This window comes from Puntigrus tetrazona, chromosome 5, assembly GCF_018831695.1.
Source record: "Puntigrus tetrazona isolate hp1 chromosome 5, ASM1883169v1, whole genome shotgun sequence".
Lineage (NCBI taxonomy): Eukaryota > Metazoa > Chordata > Actinopteri > Cypriniformes > Cyprinidae > Puntigrus > Puntigrus tetrazona.
Window position 1 is genome coordinate 8647747 of NC_056703.1, and position 25749 is coordinate 8673495.

The 25749-nt window shown below is 39.0% G+C and overlaps 1 protein-coding gene across 5 annotated transcripts; it reads left to right on the forward strand.

Moving 5' to 3' along the window:
• Nucleotides 1-25371, forward strand: grin1b (glutamate receptor, ionotropic, N-methyl D-aspartate 1b). 5 transcript variants are annotated; one of them, XM_043238919.1, is made up of 21 exons: nucleotides 4-845; nucleotides 3550-3684; nucleotides 4129-4305; nucleotides 5962-6024; nucleotides 6758-6855; nucleotides 7855-7976; nucleotides 8718-8892; nucleotides 9410-9554; nucleotides 9995-10081; nucleotides 10176-10311; nucleotides 10403-10530; nucleotides 10724-10888; nucleotides 11504-11622; nucleotides 12032-12144; nucleotides 12280-12428; nucleotides 12944-13101; nucleotides 14903-15064; nucleotides 15231-15340; nucleotides 15691-15836; nucleotides 20667-20777; nucleotides 23192-25371. In XM_043238919.1, the coding sequence occupies exons 1-21, from the start codon at nucleotides 597-599 to the stop codon at nucleotides 23255-23257; spliced, it is 2814 nt and encodes a 937-aa protein (XP_043094854.1). In that variant the 5' UTR covers nucleotides 4-596; the 3' UTR covers nucleotides 23258-25371. The 5 variants fall into 5 exon arrangements, with proteins under 5 accessions (XP_043094859.1, XP_043094854.1, XP_043094855.1 ...); XM_043238920.1 differs by lacking the exon at nucleotides 5962-6024 and having other exon boundaries at nucleotides 8-845; XM_043238921.1 differs by lacking the exon at nucleotides 20667-20777 and having other exon boundaries at nucleotides 24-845.
• Nucleotides 25372-25749: the final 378 nt, after the last annotated feature.

Genomic DNA, 25749 nt, shown 5'->3' on the forward strand with positions numbered 1-25749 from the left:
TACATCTTACTGATTCCGTGTGACTTAAACATTAACGTTAGAGAATGCATCCAATTAGTTCAATCATGCGGTGCTGTGATGACCTGAGATTTTCCACGCATTAACGCAAACGTTTTGAAGTCTATTCGACCGTGACAGCTCCGCGATATCAGGCGTAATCTGCGAGTGCGCGCGCATCAGTGCGCGAGCTCAGTTCTCAGCACCAAGGACAGCGTCTCTCACAGAGCATCAGGTCACCCTAGACAAAACCTTGACTGCGATTCAATCACGCCAAGAGCGGGACAAGTGGACGCGGACGACTACAACGTCTCCGCAAAGCTGATTTTTCCACCTTCTCCACAGAGAGAGAGAGAGCGCTTAAGCGAGACGACTATCAACAGGAGCGAGCGTCATTCTCCACAAAGGCGGGTTGACATGGTTCTTGAATATGAACGGGTTTCATGAGCGGACTCAATGAGTGAAACCCATTCCTCTGCGGAGTAGACTGTCGGGCGATCGCATTCCAGCGCAGTGAGAGCGGATCGGTCTAATCAACGGGCATCGACACGCATCCTCCACGGGGCACTCGGCTTGACTCCTCTGCCATCCAGGGCAAAATGCGTCTGGTTCTGTTCGCCTTCCTCATCTCGTGCTCCTGTGCGAGAGGCGGATGCGAACCCAAGACTGTGAATATCGGGGCTGTCCTGAGCCAGAAGAGATACGAACAAGTGTTCAAAGACGCCGTCACCCAAGCCAACAATATTTACGGCAAAGATAAGTTCAAGATGAACGCTATTTCAGTCACCCATAAGCCAAACGCCATCCAGATGGCACTCTCCGTGTGCGAGGATCTCATCTCTAACCAGGTAACGCTCGCAAACCAGTCTCTTCAACTCACGTCAATACTCCGAATAAGCACAAAAATGTTACAATAAAATATTTAATAAATAAATAAATAAAGATATTTTTAATTGCTTTCAACGTTTGATTAATTAAAAAAAACATCACTTTATAGAACGTATCTTAATGACTATATTAATTTTTTTTATTGTACTGTTAATATTTAAGTCATTTTCTATTGAAATATTTTTAAGTGCAATGTCACCAAGTCAATTTTTTGTATTGGTTATTGCAAAGAGAAATCAATCAATCAATCAATCAATCAATCAATCTATCTATCTATCTATCTATCTATCTATCTATCTATCTATCTATCTATCTATCAAGATACCGTTTCTGATGACTGTCTTGTTAATTAAAAATTATATTTATATAAGTATAATATCAGTAGCCTATTTTACATCATTTTTTCCAGATTCCAGAACTGTCATTGTCACGAATTAATTTTGATATGTTTAATTTATTTGACTTATATTTATGTTTTAATTTGTTTTGCATGCGATTTTTTTTTTTTTTTTTAAAGCTAGGCAATACAAAATCTTTAAAAGTCAGATTCATAAACGTGCATTGTTTCAATAAAAGGTATTTTCAGCCAAATTTAGTCATTGCAACTTTGTATTCTGTAAAGGCAAACGCCGCCGCGAGTCTCTACTTCTGAGCACACTGCACAAAAGAAAACATTCAACAGGATCCGGGGTCCATTTTGACCTCACCAACGAGTGAGCGTTGCTGTGATAGAAAGGCTGTGAGGCTGTGCTCAGAGGTTACGGGCACTGAGACTGAAATAGCGCGAAATAAGTGTCATATTGTGACAACCTGCGTTTCACGTGGAGTCATATAGACGCAAATCCGAACCTAAATAAAATATTTAAGGCAACATTACTGACCCCTCTACGAGGCGCCTTGGCGTCACAGTTGGCCCACCGACTCTATTTTAATGAAAAACGTAAAACGAGGCCAACATGGCGCCAGGCTCGTAGATAACAGCTGCTTTGTTCTGCGAGGAAAGCTCTAGCAAATTATTACACGGCGGTGGAGGCAGAGATTATGGACTTCAACGCTGTAACGCGGATTACCATCCAAATCACACCCGTCCAACACACACACACACACACACACACACACACAGACCCAAGAGCATGCTGTTCATGACAACCGACACCAAACTGCTGATGTTAGATCAACACGTTGACATTTCGCTGTCAGCGGGCTCCTCAGGCAAGGTTAAAGACATGCTTTACGTCAGCGGGCTATATAGGTTACAAACTAAAACGGTTACAGTACGTGTTGTGTATGAACCTGGAAAATACAGCTACGGTAAAAACGCTCAAGTGCACTATTTTGGGTTATGAATATTATGGGTTTTGGGAGTCCCGAGCAACAGGTTGAAGTGCATGCAAGGTCTAAAAACACTTTCGTTTTCTTAAAATAAGAAATTATTTTTTACCTTAGGTGTTCAGCGGCTCTCAAACGGTTCGTTCAAAGATTCATTTTTCCAAAATGATTTTTTTTGGTTGCTTTCGTTTAAAGCGGCTTTTGTCCAAAAGTGGCACCTAGTGGTAAAGAATGAATTTGCATTTTCATTCAGACCCGAGGCGACGATCCAGTTCTGCATGCAACAAGTGGGAGGCAGTACGCTAATGCTTCATGATGACCTCAACGTGAAACGGAAAAGAGTCGACTCAGTGATTCAGAGTTCATGTTTTCATGAACCTAGGGCTTTATTACACAGGTTAGGCTATAAGGCAAACCGTTTGTAGCTACAGGCTATATTAACAGGACAGAACATAATGTAAAATTATTGTAACATTTATTTAAATATTTGTTTTTATAATCTGTTATCAGTTAACATGATTAGGTGATAATGAAGTTAGTCAAGTCAGTTTACTTTACATTATTGATGTGGATGCTAGCTACACACCAAATATTCACAAGAATAATCACAAGAAATGTAGATATTAATTCTGACATGTAGTTAGGGTTGCCAACTTCAGAAAATAAAAAAATACAGGACATTGAGTGGGGCAACCCTATGTTTAGTGTATGAGCGACTGCGTCTATAAACGACAAATCAGTGCCCTGCGAAGTAGACTTCACTCCATATTAAATAAGGTTCACAATTGCTGAACCAACGCTTTATAGGGAAGAACTTGCATACATTGCTATCGCTTCACAAAAAGGAAATTTACCAGCCTTTCATCGTGACCGGAGCTTCATCCGTGCTCCATGACCGCGTATTTCATCAAGTCAAGTGACCTTCGACAGATGCCCTCTAAACACTGCGTAGGAACCCTGCAAAATTTCCATGAAATATATAAACGCCCAAAAGGCCACAACTGACCAATCAGAGTCTATCATTGTACAAGTCATGTAATTATATTTATTTATTAGTCCCGATATTTAATGAATGTTAATGTAATTAATTTATTGTCATATTTTTAGCTTGTCCTCCAATTTCTGTATGGAGACTTCTAGGCTTACTGCTAGTCTGTTGTTATGGTTATCAGTATTTTTTTCTGTTACAGATTTTAGCAAGTGAAGTATAGATGTACATTGTGCCATCCATTCATTTAGTATTTGTATCGATCGATTGATTAGAGGCCTTTTACAGTGTAGTTCAGAGGTGACTTTGTCAGATGTCTCTCCTCACTATGATCCTCATGTCCTTAGGTGTATGCGATCTTAGTGAGCCACCCACCCCAGTCCAACGATCACCTGACTCCCACTCCGGTGTCCTACACAGCTGGTTTTTACCGTATCCCTGTAGTGGGCCTCACCACCCGCATGTCCATCTACTCTGATAAGGTGAGTGTGGGAGACCGCCAGCAGCTGGTTTATCACAGAAATTCCACTTGCGTTTCACCGCAGATGCCTTTTTCTTCAGTCACCTTCTTTAATATGGTTTACTTGGAGTTTTACTTTTACTAGTTTTAAAGGACGTAGTGTATCAAAGGGTATCAGGACAGTTTTTTTTTGTGTTCCTCCTCAAGAGCAGAATAATGTAATAAATGTTTACTCGGTTTTAGTCCTCATTTTTTAATTAAAAACTCTCATTAATACTGCATACAGCGTTTTGATCGATTGACTCTTTTAGGGTCACTTATACTCTTTGCCTTATGGCGCGCTTAAGAAGCGATGTTTGGATCCGTCTCTAAATTAATTACAGTTGAAGTGATTAAATCCTAATGAACTGAAATTGCTTCGGGCTTTTGAGATTCGCTGGTTCTTTCCTCCCAAACGTCCATCCAGAGCATCCACCTCTCCTTCCTGCGCACGGTGCCGCCGTATTCCCATCAAGCCCAAGTGTGGTTTGACATGATGCGTGAGTTCCAGTGGAATCACATCATCCTGATTGTGAGTGACGACCACGAGGGCAGAGCGGCACAGAAAAGACTGGAAACCCTGTTGGAGGAAAGGGAGACGAAGGTGAGATGCGTGGGCTGCCGACTCAAGCGGCCCAGCATGTAAATGAGCGTGTGTATGTGTGTGTGCGTGTAAGTCAGCGTGTGTTCCTGTAATCAATATCTCAAAGGTCCTCTATATATGTTAAATGTTTCCTTTTTTCTGTTGTGTAAACACATTTCTTTCCATTGGCTAACATTATTTATGCCAGAGGCATCAGCAGCGTCTTAAGTGGTTTATCTGCAAAACTTTGTACTTTTCTACTCATCTCACATTGCTTTTTACCATAGTCAGATTCTCCTATTTGTCTATCCACAACAGGAGCAAAATGAGGGACTTAGCCTGGGGCTGTGCAAAAAATCAACAGCGGAGGGGATTTGGTTGTTTTGCGTTTCTGTGCAAATTTCTTCCCAGCAACAGACTGTGACTGATTTATTGAGCGTTCTCTGTGTGCAGCTCCGTGCTGTTCGATATTTCACATTATGTAAGAAAGTATTTTACCCATAAATTTGAAGCTGAAGGTAGTTATGCACCATGAGAGCAATAAACCTCATCAACTTTTGCATTTGTACACATACGTATGCCTATAATGAAGGGTTACATATGCAGTGTCTAAATTGAAACAGAATAATGATTTGTAATTCAGTAATTCAAGAGCCACGTCTATGGTATCTAAATCTATTAGCATGGCACTGTATTTTTAGGACACCCGCAATGTCGTTGCAATGTCATTTTCGGTAATGGCAGCCCCAAGGCCAGCTGTTTTTATATGCACATTCTCAGACTGTTTTGGGAATGAGTAGAAGGGCTCATGAAAGTCTTTCGCTTGTGTCAGTTATTAGAACAAAACTTTGCCTGCACGTTGTCCACACGGTATAATGGCTGTATGTTAAATCCATTATGATAGACTCAGTTTGTTGTGAGTTTAGAGAGCAAACAGGCTTTTTTATATGTATAGTTAGGCACACAAAAAATCATAAAACTGCATAAAAACAATCTCAAATAATCCATGTCTATCCATTTAATCTAGGAGAGTTTTACTCATTTTACTTAGGCTCTCCAAAAGCAACAAATGCTTGACAGACATGAATATAGGTAGATTCTGTGACTCTGAAAATTGTGCATTATCTAGATAGAGTGCGTGAAATATTTTATTTTGGGCCATATGTCTGGACAGACATGTCTTGTGGCAACGACTTGCTGTGCTTCATCAAGTGTAGCTGATGTTCTTTTTTACGGTATATTGACAAAGAAATTTAAATTGATGGATGGGATTAGGTTGCGCTTGAATGTACCGCGCAATTAACAAACAGCAATGCATTCTAACGAAACAGAGACATAAGCGTCTATTATTAATTGTGCTAAAGCAAGGAGCACACCCGGGCAAGTGTTTTAATTAAATTCAAGTGAAAAGGTTAAATTAAAATGAAATATTGTGAAAAGAATCAAAGGAGGAGAAGTCACTGAAATAATAGCGCGCAGGTTCAGGCCATATGCAAGGACAGATAAGGTTGTCTGCTCCATGTAGTCTTTGTTGATGTTTTTGCAAGCCCCAGGATTAGAGTTTCCCAGTTTGAAGCAGAAAAGTGGAGATTTGTTGGAATGCTTTACTGCGCACCATTTATAACTGTTTATAATATTCTGTGTCTGCATATTTTCTCTGTGCACATTATTCATCAGAGTAAAAACAGGAACTATGAAAACCTCGACCAACTGTCCTTTGACAACAAGCGAGGACCCAAGGTATATTTGCATGGTCAATGCACGCCGCCCAAAAGTTATCTGAAAGTAGCCACTAGAAAGCAGTCAAACAATCAACAAACCGATTCCAGAGATCCTTATCCTGCCAGCACGTCTATTTATTTGTTTGGATTCTTTTTATGATTTCAATCGAGAATGGGTTATTTTTTCTGTTAAAGCGTATACAAAAACTCGCTCCCCCACCTATCACTTTTTTTATTTTTGTGTAAAGGAATGCATGTATTGAAGCCAGCAAGATTGCAAGTCTATTCTTTTGACACAGTGCGTGGAGATCTGGTCGTGTGGGACAGGCACTATCCAGATGTTTCTCCCACCTTTCTGCAGCATTTCTTCCTTTTTGTTGTTTTTTTTTTTTTTTTGGTTTTGGTTGGGAAAGAAGCCACCACCACCACCACCTTCCTTCACCTGTTTTTTGCTTTCCGGTTGCATCAATCTTCTTCTCCCTCTTCCTCTAACATGCACGTTTTTCCTTGGAATCTTGATTCCCTTGAGTTTGCATGTGAAAATGCAGAACTTTTTTACCTGCTCCAAGCTTACTTAAGTTTTTTTCATTTAAGCAGATTATCTCAGAAACTTTTTTTACTTCATTTTTTTCAAACCCCCTCCCCCCCTCCAAAAAAAGAAAAGGAGAAAAAAAAAAACGCAAGCTCTCAAAGAGCATGGTTCATGGTGGGGATGAGTCAACTACTTGACTAATGTTGTGTCCTAATCCCAGGCAGAGAAAGTGCTCCTGTTCAGCCAAGACACAAATCTGACGGCTCTGCTCCAGGAAGCCAAAGAGCTAGAGGCCCGAGTTATCATCCTGTCTGCAAGGTGAGTTTATCTCCGCTGTTTAACCCATCACCGCTAATCGCCATTGTTACTGAATAATACATTTGACCAGCCAAGAGAATAAGACAGTCTGGGCCGGAGAATTCTGAAAACTACTCTTTAACTCAGGTGGATATTTAAATTCAACTGGACACGTTTCACAGGAAATTGGTTTTGAATTAAATTAGACGGGAATGATATTTGGATTGATTTACTGATTTGCAAACCAAAGCAATTGCAAGTATTGCATTAAAATGTTCAGTTTTGGTGCAATGTTACAGTTTATGTTTTATAATCATATCCTATCTGTTTAGAAATGTAACTTTTTCACATAAAAAAAAGATAGAACGTTTCTGTTATACAGCCCCTGGTCCACATCCACAATAGTTCGTTTGTTAAATAAATTGTAATATGCAAAAAGGCTAACTTTTCTAGTAAATCTCATTTAAAAATTGCAATTGATTTACTTTTTTTAAAACATGCTTCTTTACATTCAGAATGCAAAATCATGTCTGTTTCAAAGTCCGGTTTAGATTGAGGAATTGAATCAGAATTTAAAAGACATTCTCAGTGCACTGCACATATTGCAAGCGTTTTAGCAAGTTTATGCATTAAAATGTTAAAAATGATGTCTAGCCTCTGTACAAACACGAGGTGTTAATTTCTGATTAAATGAGCCAACATCTAATTTGTTAACAAGAGATTACCTCATAATGTCAGACAGTTGCTCTGCCCTTCATGAGTCACTCGCAATCGAGGCCCACACAGAATATGCAGACAGACTTGGGGGAAATCTGAGGCATTCTGAGTAATGATTTAAACATGTTTTTGACATTCTTGCTGGTGACTACATACATATTCGACAGAAATAAGCTAAAGAAATGTGTAGTATGGCTGATTCCCTCATTTCTGCACTCACAGACACCATGTGGACCTGCTCATAACATTACATTTGGAGGTGTTTAATTCAGTCTCTTACTACTTATCTTTATTCAATCACAGTGAAGACGAAGCCGCAGCCATTTACAAAGCAGCTCGCCAGCTCAATATGACAGGCTCTGGTTATGTGTGGCTGGTTGGAGAAAGGGAGATGTCTGGTAAAGCACTGAGTGAAGCCCCAGATGGTATGTACTTTTCATCCTCTCTATTTTAATCTGTTCTTTCTATCTCTCTCTCTGTCTCTCTTTCTCTTTCTATCTCTCTCTCTCTCTCTCTGTCCCAGGCTTCGTAACAAACTCAACATGTTTGCCTTTTAAGCTTTTTATACGATTACAATTTGCAATCCCCACCGACGAATCAGTGTCTGTGCTGTACTTGCGTGTTTAAACGTTTAAACATCGCCATGTTTAAAGGTTTTAAACACAGTGATTCTTTATTCATTGTACTGTGCTTTATGTCTAATGTTTAATTTGTTTCATTTTTGAGTGTTTGTCCTTTCTTTCAGTAGACAACAAATGATGCAATAGAGAGTTGTGGTAATCCATATTGGTTTGAATGTGCATACATTTTTGAGGTTTGGCTGTCATGAGTTTATTTATAAGTGGTGCTTTGCTACCTCCACATTGAGGTGTGGATACGATGGTAAGCGACAACCGCATTTCTTTGTTCCCGGCTTCTTTATATACACATCCGTGTTCAACTTCACGCCATTCTGCTCAGTGCTGACCCTGTCCTGACCCCCCATGACTTTCACAGTCCTTCTGTCTGTCTTGAGACAATTTGTCGCTCATATGCAATGCACGTTTGTTTTCTCTCTCTGGCAATGTGTGCATTTCTTTATTACGAGTATGCCTTGACGTGTTCTTGAAGTGAGAGTCGTGTTGTGAGGCATTGGCCAACACCATGTAATGTTGTCAACTGGGCAGGCTTGCTCGGCCTTCAGCTTATCAATGGCAAGAACGAGTCTGCGCACATCTACGATGCCGTGGCTGTGGTGGCCCAGTCCATTCAGGAGCTCTTTGAGAAGGAGAATATCACAGAGCCTCCTCGAGGCTGTGTTGGCAATACAAACATCTGGAAGACTGGCCCACTCTTCAAACGGTGAGGCCAGGGATGAGCGCTTCTGAGCTTTCCAACCAACCAACCATCCATTTGCTGTCATGCATTATCATACATTACCACTGGCCTGGCACTGACAAGAGTGGAAGCATTCACACCACAAATATTGAAACCGCTAGCTTTTGGCTTCTAAACCACTCATCAAACAAAGTAATAATCGAGTGCAAGGACACATCAAGCCTGTTAAGTTGTTGCTTACATTGGCATTGTGAAATCTGGTGCTACCAATTTGCATTTGAGACCCAATTTGAGACCCTTACAGGTGTCATTTCTGTTCTCCCGTGTCTGTGCCTGCACATTATACGTGCCATCCACCCCACTCCACCAGACACCCCCAAACTCTTCCCTAGTTACGTTCGTGTCTTTTTTTAAGACATACCTGCATCTCCATCTCTGACTTTCTGGTAACTTTCATTACTTCCAGTCATCGTCAATGTCTTCCTTTGTGTTTAAATGAGCATTTTGTGCCTTTTCTAAAAAAACCTCTCTGGTGTACTAGAGTGCTGATGTCATCCAAGTATCCAGATGGCCTGACAGGCCGCGTGGAGTTTAATGATGACGGAGACAGGAGGTTCGCCCACTACAGCATTCTGAACTACCAGAAAACCCGGCTGGTGCAAGTGGGCGTATACAATGGCTCGCAAGTATGAAATCGGCTCAGTCTTTTTAATAAGATGTCTTTCTGTTCAGTGCAAACGTTTGCTATTTTAACAGTTTGGACAGTGGCACACTGTAATTTTATTGTAACACTTTACAGTAAGGGTACCGTATTAAGTCATGAACCATGAATGAACAACAGTTCTGTTTTTTTTTTTTTTTTTTTTTACAAAATCTTCAGTTGTAAATATACTATAGTTCTTTGTTAATTTTAATTTTAAGTACAGTAGCTGTTATTTTAGCTAAACAAATTGTCAATGTATATGTATAAATTAACGTTTTACTAAAATTAGTGACATATCCTAAAAATGTTTAATAATCTACACGTATTATTTCACCTGATACTTACAAGTTAGCAGAAAGGAGGCTACATGTACAGTCAACATATACGTATACAGGTTATTGACAGGTAAATATTACGTTTCAGGTTGTAATGAACGCTCAGAGGAAGATTATTTGGCCAGGAGGAGAGACTGAAAAACCAAAAGGGTATCAGATGTCAACAAGATTAAAGGTACTTTATTGCAGGGCTTTTTATGTATACTTTTTAAAAAACGTATTTAATTAAAAACCATGCATTGACATTCAGTTCTCTCGTTATTTGGCAGATTGTCACCATTCATCAAGAGCCCTTTGTCTATGTGAAACCAACGCTTCGAGATGGAACATGTAAGGAAGAGTACACTGTAAATGGAGTCCTGATCAAAAAAGTGATCTGCACTGGCCCCAATGAGACCATTCCAGGTAGACATTATGTATTATATTATATACAGTTTGATAAACTAAAGTTTTGTGCTTTGTCCAGATCATCTGACTGTCTTTTGCAACTCTATAGGTCGTCCCATAGTGCCTCAGTGCTGCTATGGGTTCTGCATTGACCTTTTGATCAAGCTTGCAATGACAATGAACTTCACTTACGAAGTGCATCTAGTGGCTGATGGCAAATTTGGCACTCAGGAGCGTGTGAGTAATCCGATAACTTTATTGATTCTTCACCTGTCTGAAGCTTTGAGTATCTTTTTTGCAAGGTCATGCAACTAGGCTTGTCTGGACATTTCCAAGTCCTTCTTCACAGTTATTGTTAAGAATCTGATGAAATAAAAGTAAAATGCAGTTAGGCATGGCAAATTGCTTAATGTTATCTCCATGATACCAGGTGAATAACAGCAACAAGAAGGAGTGGAATGGCATGATGGGAGAGCTCCTGAGTGGCTTGGCAGACATGATCGTGGCTCCACTTACAATCAACAATGAACGAGCCCAGTATATAGAGTTCTCGAAACCGTTCAAGTACCAGGGGCTCACGATACTTGTCAAAAAGGTGAGCCTCAGATGACCTACAGATCACCGCTTGGCTTTAGCGAGACAGTTCATTAAAAAAAATTAACATTTTAAATATAGATATTTGTTATCCGTACGGAAATCAATGGCATTCAGAGTTGTTCTGGACCTCAATGACTTTGAGTTCTTCAGAATATTTTGTTTTCATAAAGATTTGCATTAATATGAATACGAGAAATAGGAGAATTTACTTTTTTGGATGAAGTCTGCCTTGGAAACTGCATTATTCTATGAGGTCAATGATGGGGAAAAAAAAATGAAGGATCCAATGTCAGTTTCATTATAGTTTTTTAACTTCAAGCTTCAAATAAAGTATCTGAAATGTAATTAATTTTTGAAAAAGTCCTCTGAGAACATGATTTTCTGGGACAGGAATAGTATTACATCTTCTTGATTTAATTAAATTCCCTGAAGTAGACTTATCTCTGTACTGAGAAAACTCTGTGATAAATCAATTGACTCTGGAGTACAGTGAAATCTATTAATACACCTCTGACCAGTGTAGATGTAGACTCCATTTGATGCTCCATATGGCAATGCATGTGGCAACGTGGGTGGTGTTTGTTGGGTTGGATAAAGCTGCGTTGTTTTGCAGGAAATACCACGCAGTACACTGGACTCGTTCATGCAGCCTTTTCAGAGCACTCTGTGGTTACTGGTGGGTCTATCGGTCCATGTTGTGGCGGTGATGCTCTACCTATTAGACCGTTTCAGGTAAAGGATGATATTTGTTACATGCATAACACCTTAATGAGAAATGTAAATTCTATCATCATTTACTCGCCCTCATGTCATTCTATGCATGATGTTTTGTTCTTTGTAACACCAAAGGATATATTTTGTCTATACAATAACGAGTTAACTTAAAATATCTTCAGGGCTCTGAAATAGAAAGAAAATCATGAAGAAAATTACATGAAGGTGACAGGACTTTCATTTTTGAGTGAACCAGCTCTATAAACATCACCCTTGGATAGATACAGGAATGACACAAAGATGCGAGAATGTAGTTTGGTATTAAGAAAGTTTGCAGAAGATCTCAAAAGTTTGGCAGTATGTTAACATTTTTTTGGATGCAGTTTAAAAGCATCTGTCTCTAACTGATATGCGCTTTGCTGTGCAGCCCGTTTGGAAGGTTTAAAGTAAATAGCGAAGAGGAAGAAGAAGATGCCCTCACGTTATCCTCTGCTATGTGGTTCTCCTGGGGTGTACTTCTGAACTCCGGCATTGGAGAAGGTAGACATCAGCAATAAGATTATTATTCGGTCTGTTGGTGCTGCGAGGTGGAAATATTGCTGACTCCGTGTTTGATTGATTTCGCAGTAAGCATAATTTTCTTTATCGCTCTCACCTCTCCGCTTACATTCACAGGTGCCCCTCGGAGCTTTTCAGCGAGGATTTTAGGTATGGTGTGGGCTGGTTTTGCTATGATTATAGTTGCATCTTATACTGCCAATTTGGCAGCCTTCCTGGTGCTGGATCGGCCTGAGGAGCGCATTACCGGCATCAACGACCCTAGGGTGAGCTCTAAATATGAAGCGGCTTTGCATGTTATACAACAGAATATCAAATAAGACTCTAAATTACCATGCACCAAGAATTCACATTTCACACGCTATAAAAACACCACGTATAATTAAGCGTGGCGAGGACACATAATTACGGGTCATTCATTCACAAAGGTTATTTTTATTTGCCTTGTTTCATCATAACAATCACGTCAGTTCAGTCATGTGGGCTGAACATTTACAAAGGACTCAATTTAAGCATTTAAAAGGATAAAATTACATTTTATGAGAGGTTTATTGATACATTTACAGTTGTAGGAGACTTCAGTGAACATATTTAGGTCACACTTACTTCTTATCACGCAGACATTTTGCTCTCACAAATATTTCATGTAATTGCAAAGTGTGTATTTTTGATTTGCAGACACCAAGCACCATTTTACTTTAATTATTCATTTTGTTTTGAATGCATTTATCTTGCGTAGCGCGGTTCATCCAGACCGTCCCACTGTTAACTTGTATTCCAGCTGCGAAACCCATCAGACAAGTTCATCTACGCCACAGTGAAGCAGAGCTCTGTGGACATTTACTTCCGGCGCCAAGTTGAGCTAAGCACCATGTACCGCCACATGGAAAAGCACAACTACGAGAGCGCCGCTGAAGCCATCCAGGCCGTGCGAGACAAGTCAGTCAACAATCAAGAGTTTCCACAAATAATAATATTATTTTTGTTACCTGTATGGCAGGACTGGTTTATTGGAAGCTGTTGTTTTAAATCTTTAAAAACACAATAGGGGCTAGGCATGGATAAGGATGCCAGGAAATAGGCAGCAGAAAGCTAAATTATCAGTCAGTATAAAGGGTGACACATCCTCCTGTGTGCAGAGAGCAGAGAGAGGCTAAACCCCTGTTAGAGTGATTCAGTACAGTATTGATGCTGAATACAAAGCAGGGTAGGGAGTTGTATTTTAAAGAAGGACCTTCACTACAAGGCTAAGACGGGAACAGATGGCAGACTGCCAGTGTGTTTAATACATTTTCCCTACTGATTTTTAACATCTGGAGTTCTATAATCTCCAAGAATTAGTTCCACTTATCTCCATTTAGAAGATGCCAGTTCTCAGGCGTTGGTATAAAAAGTAGTAAAGGTGAAGGCGTTATTTTAAATCCAGACATATGCCCACATTTTTGTTGTGCGATATATTGCCCCATAAATAACATTTTAAGACCTTTTTATGCCACTGAATGTATAATCGTAATATAACAGCGTAAGGCCTACACACTTTCAATTGACAACAAACATTTAATTCTAAAAAATATTTAGATCATGGAAATGAAGTATCAAAATATTAGATAACTTGAATAAATAGTAAATACACATTTTCTTACAAGTAGAAAAAGACAAATGCACCAAGAAATGTTATGGAGATTTTTTCCATCTACAGATTTTCCCTTTTTTTCCCTCTGAAACGTAAGGGCACATACTATTGTTGAAAAACACAACCTTCATTTAGCAGTCAGATTTCTGTATGCACAAAGGCAAAGATCCCTAAACAAGGCCATATCTGTAAAAGAAATGTAAAAAAAAAAAATGTAACTAGCACCTCACGACTACACTGTGTTATGTATGAAATGCTGCAAAAGACATAGGGACAAATGGAATGCAAAAAAAAATGTTTTTATGTTGTGTTTTTTGTTTTATGTAAATATAATGGCCGATATATTGCATCAGCAAAAATGATTAAGGTCAGGTACGTATATTGTGCGATAAGGCAATATATTGATTATTGTGACAGGCCTATCCAGACAATGACAAACTGGGATTTCATTTTAGAGCATTTAAACGTGCAAATAAACAAAGTTTGGGATTTTAAAAAGGTTTAGCAAAGAAACACTGTGACATGAAATGAAGGATAAATACTAAAAAGATTCTGAATTATTTTTAGGTCACTAATGAAATAAGTTAATTTGTGTCATTTATCGTGTGACTCTTTGTACAGACAGATCTTCTTGCTTCCACTTGAAGCACAAGATGTTCTTTGGATCATTCTCAAATCATGCCGCATCAAATGAATCATCAGGTTTTACACAAACTTGTGGAGTTAATGCAGCTTGTTTGCTGCTGTCATTAAAGCAAATGTAGGACAAAATATTAATTTTGAAATGTATTTTTAATTGATTGATTGTAAGTAACAGCACTTTACATTGTTGCAAAGAAAAATCCTAAGAAATGAAATGTTTAGTGGTTTCAATAAAAAATATTAAGCAACACAACTGTTAACAACATTGATAATAATAAATGTATTTTTGATAATTATATAAAGCATTGGCTGCTTAAAATTCAGCCTCATTAAAGAAATGTTATTTAAAATTGCTACATCAAATGATACAGCCTTGAAGAGCAATCTAAGACTGAAATAGTGAAAGAAAAGAATTTTAAATTGCATAAATGCAAGTTTTTCATGCATATTTTCTTCTACCCATAGCAAACTCCACGCGTTTATATGGGATTCAGCAGTGTTGGAGTTTGAGGCCTCGCAGAAATGTGACCTGGTCACCACAGGGGAGCTGTTCTTCCGCTCTGGATTCGGTATCGGGATGCGTAAAGATAGCCCGTGGAAGCAAAATGTCTCACTGGCCATCCTCAGGTAATCTCAATCATCCACAGTACGCAGTTATACTTTTGTTTGTTTTCCCTCTGTTTTTTTTTCTGTTCCTTTCATCTAATCCCTAGGCTTACTGCAATCTGTCAACTGTTTCTATTTCTGGAATAACGGATTGTTTGACTGATGTGTTGGGTCTCTGAACTAATAGTTCCCATGAGAATGGCTTCATGGAGGACTTGGATAAAACCTGGGTCCGTTATCAGGAGTGTGACTCCAGAAGCAATGCACCAGCCACACTCACTTTCGAGAATATGGCAGGTATGATCCACCTCTCGCAGGATCCCTTTTGCTTTCTGAAGAGCTGTTGACAACAACACTGATCAAATCCCTCAAGGTCTCTGCGCTGTCGGTTGCTTATTAGGGGTTTCTACTTGACTGTAGCATCCAGCCGTATCTGGCGGCAGATCAATATTCCGCACACAATGTCTCATTTGCATTAAAACTAACTATCACAAATCACACATTGTCAATGAAGCTTGTGCCACCAAAAACTGAAAATGAATCTCTGTTGATGTAAACAGGCCTCATCAGTAGTCTCTATGCCAGTTACCCTCTATGTCACACTGACGATTGTGTAGAAATAATGAAACGTATTTTTCATCGCACAGGCGTTTTTATGTTGGTGGCTGGTGGCATCGTCGCCGGGATCTTCCTCATCTTCATTGAGATCGCGTACAAACGACACAAGGATGCACGCAGGAAGCAAATGCAGCTGGCTTTTGCAGCAGTTAACGTCTGGAGGAAGAACTTACAGGTACAGCTGTCTCCCATCCCCTCCAAACTCTTACTGGAAAACATTAGAAGCAAAAAACGGACCGGAGGTTTCTGCACAGAACAGTCTCATAGATTTCTTCTATAGTCACATGTCTGTCATGCGTTCATGATGCGACTTAAAGGTCACGATGAGGCACAAATTAACAGACATATAAGGCAGTCAAACTGAGCAGCTAATGGTCCAGTGAACAAAATCATTTGTCAATATATTCATGCATGCTGAACACTTTTAATCAATCTCTATTGTGCAAGGGATAAGGGTAAAAAGGATTACAATAAGCTTTCTATTTTATTTTTTTTTTTTACTATTTTTACCCCAAATATGATGAAGTGTGAATCTGATTATGAAAAGATGAAGAGATTTTTACAGTATAGAAAAAATGTTAATACACTGCTATTTAGTCTTATGCTTACTAAGGCATGCTTTTATGTTTTTCAAACAATGATATTGTGAAATATTATAATTGAAAATCTTTCTATTTTAAAATGTAATTTAATGTAATTCATGTAATGGCAAAACTGAACTTTCAGTAGTCATTACTTCAATCCTCAGTGTCAGATGATACTTCGGAAATCAATTAGTCAATCAATCAATCAATCAATCAAACAAATAGTTACAGCAAATATTATGTGCTGATAGTATGTGTTTGCGGAAACTGACATAGATTATTTTTCAGGACTCTTTAAAGAAATAAAAAATGTAATGCATCTTAGATTTAAAAACCTTTTTTAAAATTTGTTTTGTAATTGCCAACAGCAGACGATATAACAGTGTCAAGTAAAAATAACACAAAGTAAATATTTTCCAGATAATATTTTGCCAGATTCATATTTTTGAAAAGCCAATCATTTATTTTAGGAAACAACATGTTATAAATATCATGCATAGTAATTTTCTCACACTGTTTAAGAGTGTCCTTGGCACCAAAACCTTTCAAATTCTTGCTTAATATCATACTAATAGAGCACTAATACTCGAAGAAAGCAAAGTATAATTCACAGATGCCTTCTGTTGATAATAAAGGACAATGTTATTGTGAATATCTGGTAAATAAAAATAACATCACATTAGCACAATATGCCTCAAGGTAGGCCTATACATTAATTTGGACATTTGGCCATGCAGCAACATACAAGTGTCCGAAATAATTCCTTCACAATAATAATGAGTGTTTTGCTGCAGATCCATGCAAAGACACATCTCTTACCATCCAATCGAACTGCGCAGCATGATAAAGCAGCTCCTGCAGCCTCACTACTGCCAGTGGCATTGCTTTTATTGAGCGGCTTGACAAATACGCACACACACACACACACATGCACACATTAAAGGAGCCTGTGATGCCGCTGTGGAGTCAGGAAGATGCATGCTGAGCAGGCCGGCTGAATGGCCCTGCTGGGCTCTAGCAGGGATCAAAGCGTCCTCACGCCCTATACAGATCAGTGTCTGTCCACTGCTGGCCTCCAGCTGTATCCATACACAATGGTTCACAGGCCAACACGATGCCCGGATGTTGGCGGAAAGTAACAAGGTCAGCCCGTTTGAGACTTGAAACCCGGCTTGCTCAACACATGACTGGAGCTCTGAACTGCGGTGAAGGTTAGTGCGTTGTTGAAGCGAGATTACTTTTCCTAAAGGGATGCAAGTCGTTGAGCGTGGCCTTGTTACTTTAGACCCATTATTAGCAGGCACGTATTTCACCGCGAGGCAAACCCAACAAAATCTAACTAATGGAATAAGTGTCAGTGTGGTATCAAAGCCGACAGCTATCTGATTGACTTCACACATCAGAGATTCATGTTATAGAGAGTTAAGTGTTTTAACCTTAGGGCTTTACTGCCTACTTGAGTCACAAGACAGTGTTGCATGGATAATACGCCCACACGTGCCGCCCACGTCAAGTCAGAGGTCCAGCATTGTTGAAGGCTTATAATTTGAGATGAACAAAAAAAAAAAAAAAAACATGGTCTTTTTGATGGATTTTCCTCCCACTGTTTTATCGAGTAAAAGAAAAATAATGCTTATATAATTTAATTGCAAATGAGCCTCCGTGTAATCCCCATCAGAGAGGGAAAACATGGATGTTTAACTGCCGCTAATGTGTGCCGATGAATAATTCCTCCCTGAAAGCTCAAATCAATTATTCCACAAAAAACCCGGCACGCTTGCTCCAGGTGCACGTGCAACGTATGCAAAAGCCGTACACACAACTGCTTCCCGAATGCATGAACAGGCAGATCTGCCCTGGAAGCATTTGCATTTCAAACCAGAGAGAGCCAGGAGCAGATCAGGAGCCCATGTGATGTGGGCTAGCTGCCCACTCCAGAGGCACTACCTCATCACAGGGCTTTGAAATGCAATGGATGAAAGCACTGACGGTTAAAGGAGCTCGTACGGTCACCCTTTCTACAGAAACCAGAATGCAATATTTAAAAACAGACAAAAATCTTATTGTGGGCATTTTTTGTGTCTTATTTCTTTTGCAATGTTGTTGGAAAGAGCCAGACAGTGACTAATGATTCACAAATGTCTTAAAAAAAAAACAAACAAACTAAAAGTTGAATGCACTTTACTTTACAGAAGAATTTTTGGAGAACAATTCTTAAAAACCTTAAATAATTTAGCATAAATGTCTATTGTTATTTGTAGATCTTTTTGATTCTAATTATTGATATTTAAGAATATTTGCTTAAAAAATCTAACATGCAGAAAAAAAATAGATCTGTGTTTCACTAAGGCCAGTTTTACTAAACAGGGTAAATTGCAGTTGGGATTGGACATATCTGCGGGAAAAAAAACATGCAAATTAAAGTGTCCCTATTATGCCATTTCCAATATTGCCTTTCATGCGGTGTGTAATGTAGCTATATGAAATAAAATTAAATTATTGTCTCCCAAAATAAAGAATCGACTCTATACAGCCTAAATGAGTTGTTAGTAATTTGATGGGTTAGTTCTGACCAATCAGAGCAGAGTAGGCTCACAGAAAGGGGGGGTTTAGAGACAAATCGTTTCAACAAATCGTTTGAGAATTGCTGGAACATGAGTCGATATTAAACACATATTTTGAAAAAATAAAAGAGTTCTTTCACTTTGCATGCAAAGCCTTAAAGAAATGGCATAATTGGGGCATTTTAAAGAACACAGATGCAACATATCATTTACATATTGTCGAACACAATATACCAACACAGCACAAATTAGCATAGTCGCAAATAAAGAATTAAAAAATAAAGAAGCCAGAGTACATTTAAAAGAACTGGAAGTTTTGATAGATCTGGTACTGCATGACTCCTAGTCGTCTTTTATTCTCTGAAGCAAAATAAAAATAAAATGGCTTGGCAAATGATATGTTCGGACGTGTTATTCTGGCGTTCCATATAAATTAATGTGTGGAAAAAATGCTCTCCCTTCTACCACACACTTTCTGTTCTCTGCGGTACCTCCTACTAGCAACAATTGCAGCCATTTCAAGTGCTAAACAGTTTAAGACGTACTTTTGTGGGCGTTAAATAATGGCGCAAATACCAGTAATTTGACAAGTTAGTTTAGTAAAACGTGTTCAACGATTCATTTAAATATTCTTTTCCCACAAATTTAGCATATGAAAGGGAAACTCTTAAAAATGCATATTCAATAAGGTCAGGCGCACGAAAATTCTCCACACAATATTGTCTAGTAAATCCTGACAGTAAAAAAACAAAACTGTTTGCACCGCCGCAGGCCGTTAGTAAAACTGGCACCAAATGTCTTAAATATCAGATAATTTGACCTTTTTATGACAAGGCAAGGCAGGTTGTGCAATGTCATGTGGTGTTACTCTCCCCCCCAAAAACGTAATGATATTTAACCTGTTTTTGGTTCTGTACTTGATGGTTACACTACATGACATTTTCATCAAATGAAAGCTTTTCTTGAATATGCTATTTTAAACCGAAAAAGTTTTTAAACCTTTTTGGTGAAATGATTCACACATTGCTGTAAAGTAAAGTGCAGTTGCAGATGGTCACATCTTGAGTCGCTCACTGTAGGGGATCAGACACATGGTCCAAATGTGCTAGTCAATGAGGGAGTGACGGTGCCAGCCGAGGTCAACTGTCATGTCATTCATTTTGCATTCCCTTTTTGGTTCCATGTATTGCATGTCTTCTGGTTGACCAGATTCACCAACCCCCCTTCCTGACTCTCTCGTCTCCTCTTATGAGCCCGCGCATCCCTTCCTCCTTCCTTCATACGCCCATTATACCCTCACCAGGGTATAATGCAAAGGAACTGTGTTAAGTTTCGACAGTTTATTTGATGAGTTGTTCATTTTCCCTAAAAACACTAGAACATCTTCTCCCTCTCAAAATGGAGCCTGTTTTTTTCCCATCCGATTATACGTTCATTTTGCTTTTTTTCCTTTGCTAATGCTTTGGCTTTCCATTTATGGAGTTGCAGAACTGTGGATGAGTGTGGTCTGATCACACGATCCACTGCAGTCCTCCTCCTCCCCTCTGTAGAGTGTCAGGATTGTAAAAGAGTCGAAGTAAGACTTAAATGTACATATTCTCACCCAGTCTATATGCCAGTGTCCTCTTTCCTTGTAGAGCGCTGTGGGTGCGTGAAATCATTGTTCTGACTCACAGCCAAGATGGAGATGGAGAGTGGACAGGAGACGCCATGTTAATTGTGATAAGCGCTAAAATTAGCAGGGTAGTACCATTCAGTAGCTTTAGTAGTCAAGGTGGGTGGTGATGGTTGGAAACCAAACGCGCTCTTCCAGAGAGCACGAATAATTGTTCTACATATACTGTATATTTATTTTAGGATAGGAAAAGTGGTAGAGCAGAGCCCGACCCCAAAAAGAAAGCCTCTTTTAGGTCCATCAGTACCAACCTGGCCTCCAACATCAAGAGACGTAGGTCGTCCAAAGACACGGTAAGAAGATTAAGAAAAATGACGCCCTGCCTGTACTTCTATCTTCTCGCTCTCTTCCTCTTTCTCTTCCTCCTCCTCCGCCTGCCCTGTTTCTTTCACTCTCTTCCTTTCTCCTGTCATCTCATCTCTCCTCTTTGAAACAAACGTCTCATCTCAGACTCTCTTCACCCTCACACATGGAGTTACAGTCATGGCCACATGTCTGTCAGTCAGCCATCTATACTCCATCCAGACATCTGTTGGGAAAGCCCAATCAGGGATCTAGCTGCCAGGGAAAGTGTGGAGAGGGAACAGAGGATCAGATTTTTGGGGGGCTTGTGGGTTTGACCTTGCAGGAGGGGGCGAGGTAGCTTCTCCTTCGTAGCGCCTGCGCTGGTCTTTCTCCCGTGCCTAACCTGGATGTGACTTTACTTTATGCTCTTTTCTTTTTCCCTTTCTTTATGTGTACTCCTGTGTCTCTCCTCTCACCGCTCGGTCCTGTAACGGTTATTTCCATGTATCTCATCCTTCTTTTATTGTCCCATTTTATGTGGTTGCTGTCACAAAGTCACCCTGTACGCCTCCTGCGATGCACGGTACCGCCGTTAAGAACCAAAGATGAGCGACGCTAAAATAACCTGTGATGTTCCCCCAGCAGGCCTGCACTACCAAGATCCCTTTATTTTTAACCATCCAATGTTTTCTTTGCAGTTCTATGAATCAAAACAAAAAAAACACACTTTTCATTTCCAGGAAACGCTGCTCAGATGGGTTTTTGGTTTATGTTTACAATGTATTGAACTCTCAGAGTTGGAATCCCAAATGAGTTCATTCACACAAACGCCTCCGCACGGTTTCTTCGGTCCCACAGGTTTAATAAGATGTAGCTCTCAAACCAAACAGCTACTGGCTCTGAGGATTCAATACAAAAAAATGTGCAAGCACAAACAGACTATTTCATCGTATTACTTTAATTGGTTTAAACTGATTTTTTTTTTTATTCAATTCAGCACGCATTTTCTGGGTATGACCTAGGGCTTTGTTGCATGCATACTCAACTTGAGAGATTATACTGATTGGCAGTTCATTTGGTTTATGGTTTTCAAAAAATATACAAATCCATGTAGCTCACAATTCAGTTGGTTTCTCCTTCAGTGAAATGGTTTGAATCATTTACAGACCTGATATGAACAAAATACATTTTTCAAAGATGAAGGCAGAATAGGAGCAGTTTAAAGACACGCAGTCATACTAGCTAAACAGTGCCAAAATGTCTTTTGAACTGGTGTTTACCCATCACAGTCCTAATCATCCTTTTCTTTTCTATCAGTGTTTTTTATAAATGGATTTGAATGGTGTTTTGAATGTCGGTGTCCACACCACATGCCACACTGCCTCTCTCTTCCTCTACCAGCATGACCCTTCTGGTTGTTGTAGAATAGAGCTCTAAAACTGTTCCCCTGTTTGTAGGCAGGGGGCGCTGTGGTTATGACTCAGAATTGACCTGGAACACCATAAACAATGTTGTTATGACTGAGGGTATCACATCACCCGCTAAAGCCACTTCATTTGGTATATTATCTAAACATATATATCCCGTAAACACAGAATAAAAAGATCTTAAGCGTTATGATTTTATTTCTTCTGCCGAACACATATTTAGAGATTCATCACATTTATTGAAAGTCAATTGGGTCCAAAACAACATTCAAATGACTTTCGTTGTGTGAAAAAAAAAAAAAAACACTAGGACATTTTTTTAATATCTTCTTTTCATCTTTTCACAGCACAAATAAAATCATCCAGGGCTGGAACGATGATATGGATGCGTGCAATAATTTCCTGTGTGGAAATATATATGTTTACTTTCAGTATAATAATACTATGGAATCAGAGAAATTGAGAGCTTTTGAGGGTGAAACCTGTGTCGAACTGGAATGAACTGCACCTTGTGCTGCATGTCAGGTCCGGCTGTCATATTTCATTAGGACAGTTACTATGGAGACAATACTTCTAGGTCAGGTAAATTATTAGCCGTGGGCCGGGAGACAGAGCGCTCTCGTTTGTGCCATTACAGGCTTCTTGTGCAGACATTTTCGCATGTGATATACGGTGTCCGTTTAAGCAGGCATATTCATTTAAGACCGCAAGCGTGAGCAATGATCCTTTAAGGTAGCAATTGCGCAGTAATGAATCCGTGACCTTGTTCACTCTATTTATCTTACAACACAGTCCGAGGAGGCCTGTCTGTTTTTAAAATCACAGACAAATTATTCTAGATGACAGATAAACATGGCTTTCAGTGGGTGGAGAGATAGCCTCCGTCATAACAGCGTGAACTAAATACCGGTCACGGGAGGTACAGTGCATATTTAGGATTATGCAAATATGTATGCTCTTACTGTCCCTTTTTCTGTTTTTTTCCTCATCTATAGCCATATCCAACGGACATTACCGGCCAGCTCAACCTGTCAGACCCCTCTGTGAGCACAGTGGTGTGAAAATGGAGAGAGAAAGAGAATTTGAAAGGCAGAAAGAAAGAGAGAGAGAGAGAGAGACTGGAAAAGCGGGAGGCGGTGGGCTCGAGACAACACCTTCAGCGCCGCCATTTGAGCAAAATCCACCCTGTCTCAGCATATGCACACTGGATATGAAACTTTTATGGACACACTGTGCCAAATTCAACCACACTGGAGCGAATTCACACTGCCACACCAGACTAACGCATTCACACACACTCACAAAAAAAAAACACAACACACACACACACACATGCGTACACACAAACACAAAGTGCTTCACTTTTTAAAATTTTTTGCACATATCTAAAGAGTTTTTTGTGAAATATGTATATATATATATATATATATATTTAGATTTCAGTTTCTCCACATTATTAGATCACCATTCATAATAACAAAATAATAATAATACTGAATAGTTTTTCACTTTTATGATTCAGGCATAATTATGTTCCATACAGTACATATGTATAATATGTCTTTCTACCTCCACCTAAGATATATGTAGCTTATCTTAACACTTGCGTAGTGTTTTGGTTTTCCCATTTGAAAATAGCAAACACAGAACTTAACTTTTGACTTCTTTGTATATTTAGATTTGAAAAGTAGGTTAGGGTAGAAATTGTGTTGCTAAAAATACTACTGTAGATTTTGATCATCGTTGCACTTTGCCGTTTCTTAATATGCGATTCTCTCCCTTCACTGCCGTCTACAGAACACTCTCCTTAAGCTGTCCGGGTTGCTTAGGACACATACTGTGGATCTTTTTTCGCTACTTTATTTATTTGTTCATGTTTTGAATCTTTTATACAAAAACAACGATTTTTGGATGAGAATTACGCGAATATCAGCATATTATTCGGGGTCTATCCAGCCAGGGGCTAAATGTAGCAGATCCAACCTCGTTTATCATAAAAGGTTAAAGACAAAACTTCAGATGAACGAAAGGAACCCGCTTATGATAAAGAGTGGCGTAGATGTAATGAAGCAGATATTATTACAGGATCTTTCGAGCTTAATGTTGAACCTTGCTTGAAATTCCCTGTAATAATTTCTGTATCATTGTTGTGAGCTGGTAGCTAGCATCTTTAAGCTACCAAGCTGGGGACCTTTCCTCACATCGTATATATATTTCATCATGCCATTATAATATATGAGCAGTATTTTGTCTGTGTGAAATAATAACACTAGATGCTATATACACGGTTTGTTGTTAAGCTTTTGCTCTGTGGACTAGTTGAATGGTTACCGGCAAAAGTGTTCATTTATAATACGAGTCAGTCGTCTTTTTCCGTGGGCTTTTAAAAGTATACTGACCAATAATAGGCGTATTAGATCACTGTATAGATCGTTTGTCTCAAACAATCAATCTGAGGGCTTTGCTAACTATTGTGAGAAGTTTAGAATGTGAACTACGCGTACTGTAACAGTAACCGTTTTATAAGATGAACACATTAATGTGAGAAAAATATATGTTTTAGATTAAAATGGAGAGTTTTTATAGAAAAGCATTAGTTTCATGGTTCAGGGTTTGGTGGTCTTAGCTTGAAAATATTATGCTGGGTCGGGTTCAGCAAGTGTCTGAAGTCCAGTTTTACTGTGAACATGACTGTGAACTGCTTTGTGAAATTCGTTAAGCAGAAACACAAATTCATAATCAGTCCTACATAGAGAAATATATATGCTGCCATACGCACTGCGGTGTCCATCAAGCTGATATTTGATCGTATAATTGAAATCTGTGCGATTGAAACCCACGATGGTGGCAGGGAATAAATTAAAGTGTGTGGCCTGAAGTATTTGCGAGGCTCAAAAGGAAGCACATCTTTGACAAACAAAGCAATGTAACCCTTTCACTGTTGTATGCAAACACGCATTGTTTCTAAAGCTTTAAATAATTGCAAGGCCATTTAGATCTGCTTTCACCATATTTCTCGACCACCAAATGTGCTTTTGATGACTATTCCAATACTGTTTGTGTAAAAAAAAAACAACAACTCTGAATTGAATTCAAACAAAGATATATGTTAAAAAATGTATAACTGCTATACTCCAGTGTGCCAATAAAATATATATCAAATGTAAAAATGAAACATGGATTGAATAACTTCATGCTCACTCCGCTGCCTCTACCCTACTTTTGTTAGAAATATTAAAGTTTCAGAAAATCAATATCTTCATAACTATTTAATAAAAGAGCGCTAGAAGTGGTAGGCGAGAAACAGAGAAAAATCAGATATGAGGATTCACTGAAAGATTAAGAGCAAAGGCCAGCCGGCTATGTTCTGTAATTAACTACTTCTATAAGTGAAATTTTATACTGAATGCCCTAGATTTTTTTCTCTGTGAGTGCACTGCTGAATACCAAGCGCATATTGCATTTATATTACTACTTTGGATTTGAATATTTTCTGTTTTGTACGTGTTATGTATTATATACAATGTTTAATAGATTTACTGCCACAAGCAAA

Excerpts from the sequence above, each read along its gene's own strand:
- grin1b (XM_043238919.1), top strand. The coding sequence starts at position 597 with ATGCGTCTGGTTCTGTTCGCCTTCCTCATCTCGTGCTCCTGTGCGAGA. Across the intron at positions 11,623-12,031 it reads TACCTATTAGACCGTTTCAG|CCCGTTTGGAAGGTTTAAAG; the intron begins GTAAAGGATGAT and ends TTTGCTGTGCAG. Across the intron at positions 12,145-12,279 it reads GAACTCCGGCATTGGAGAAG|GTGCCCCTCGGAGCTTTTCA; the intron begins GTAGACATCAGC and ends TTACATTCACAG.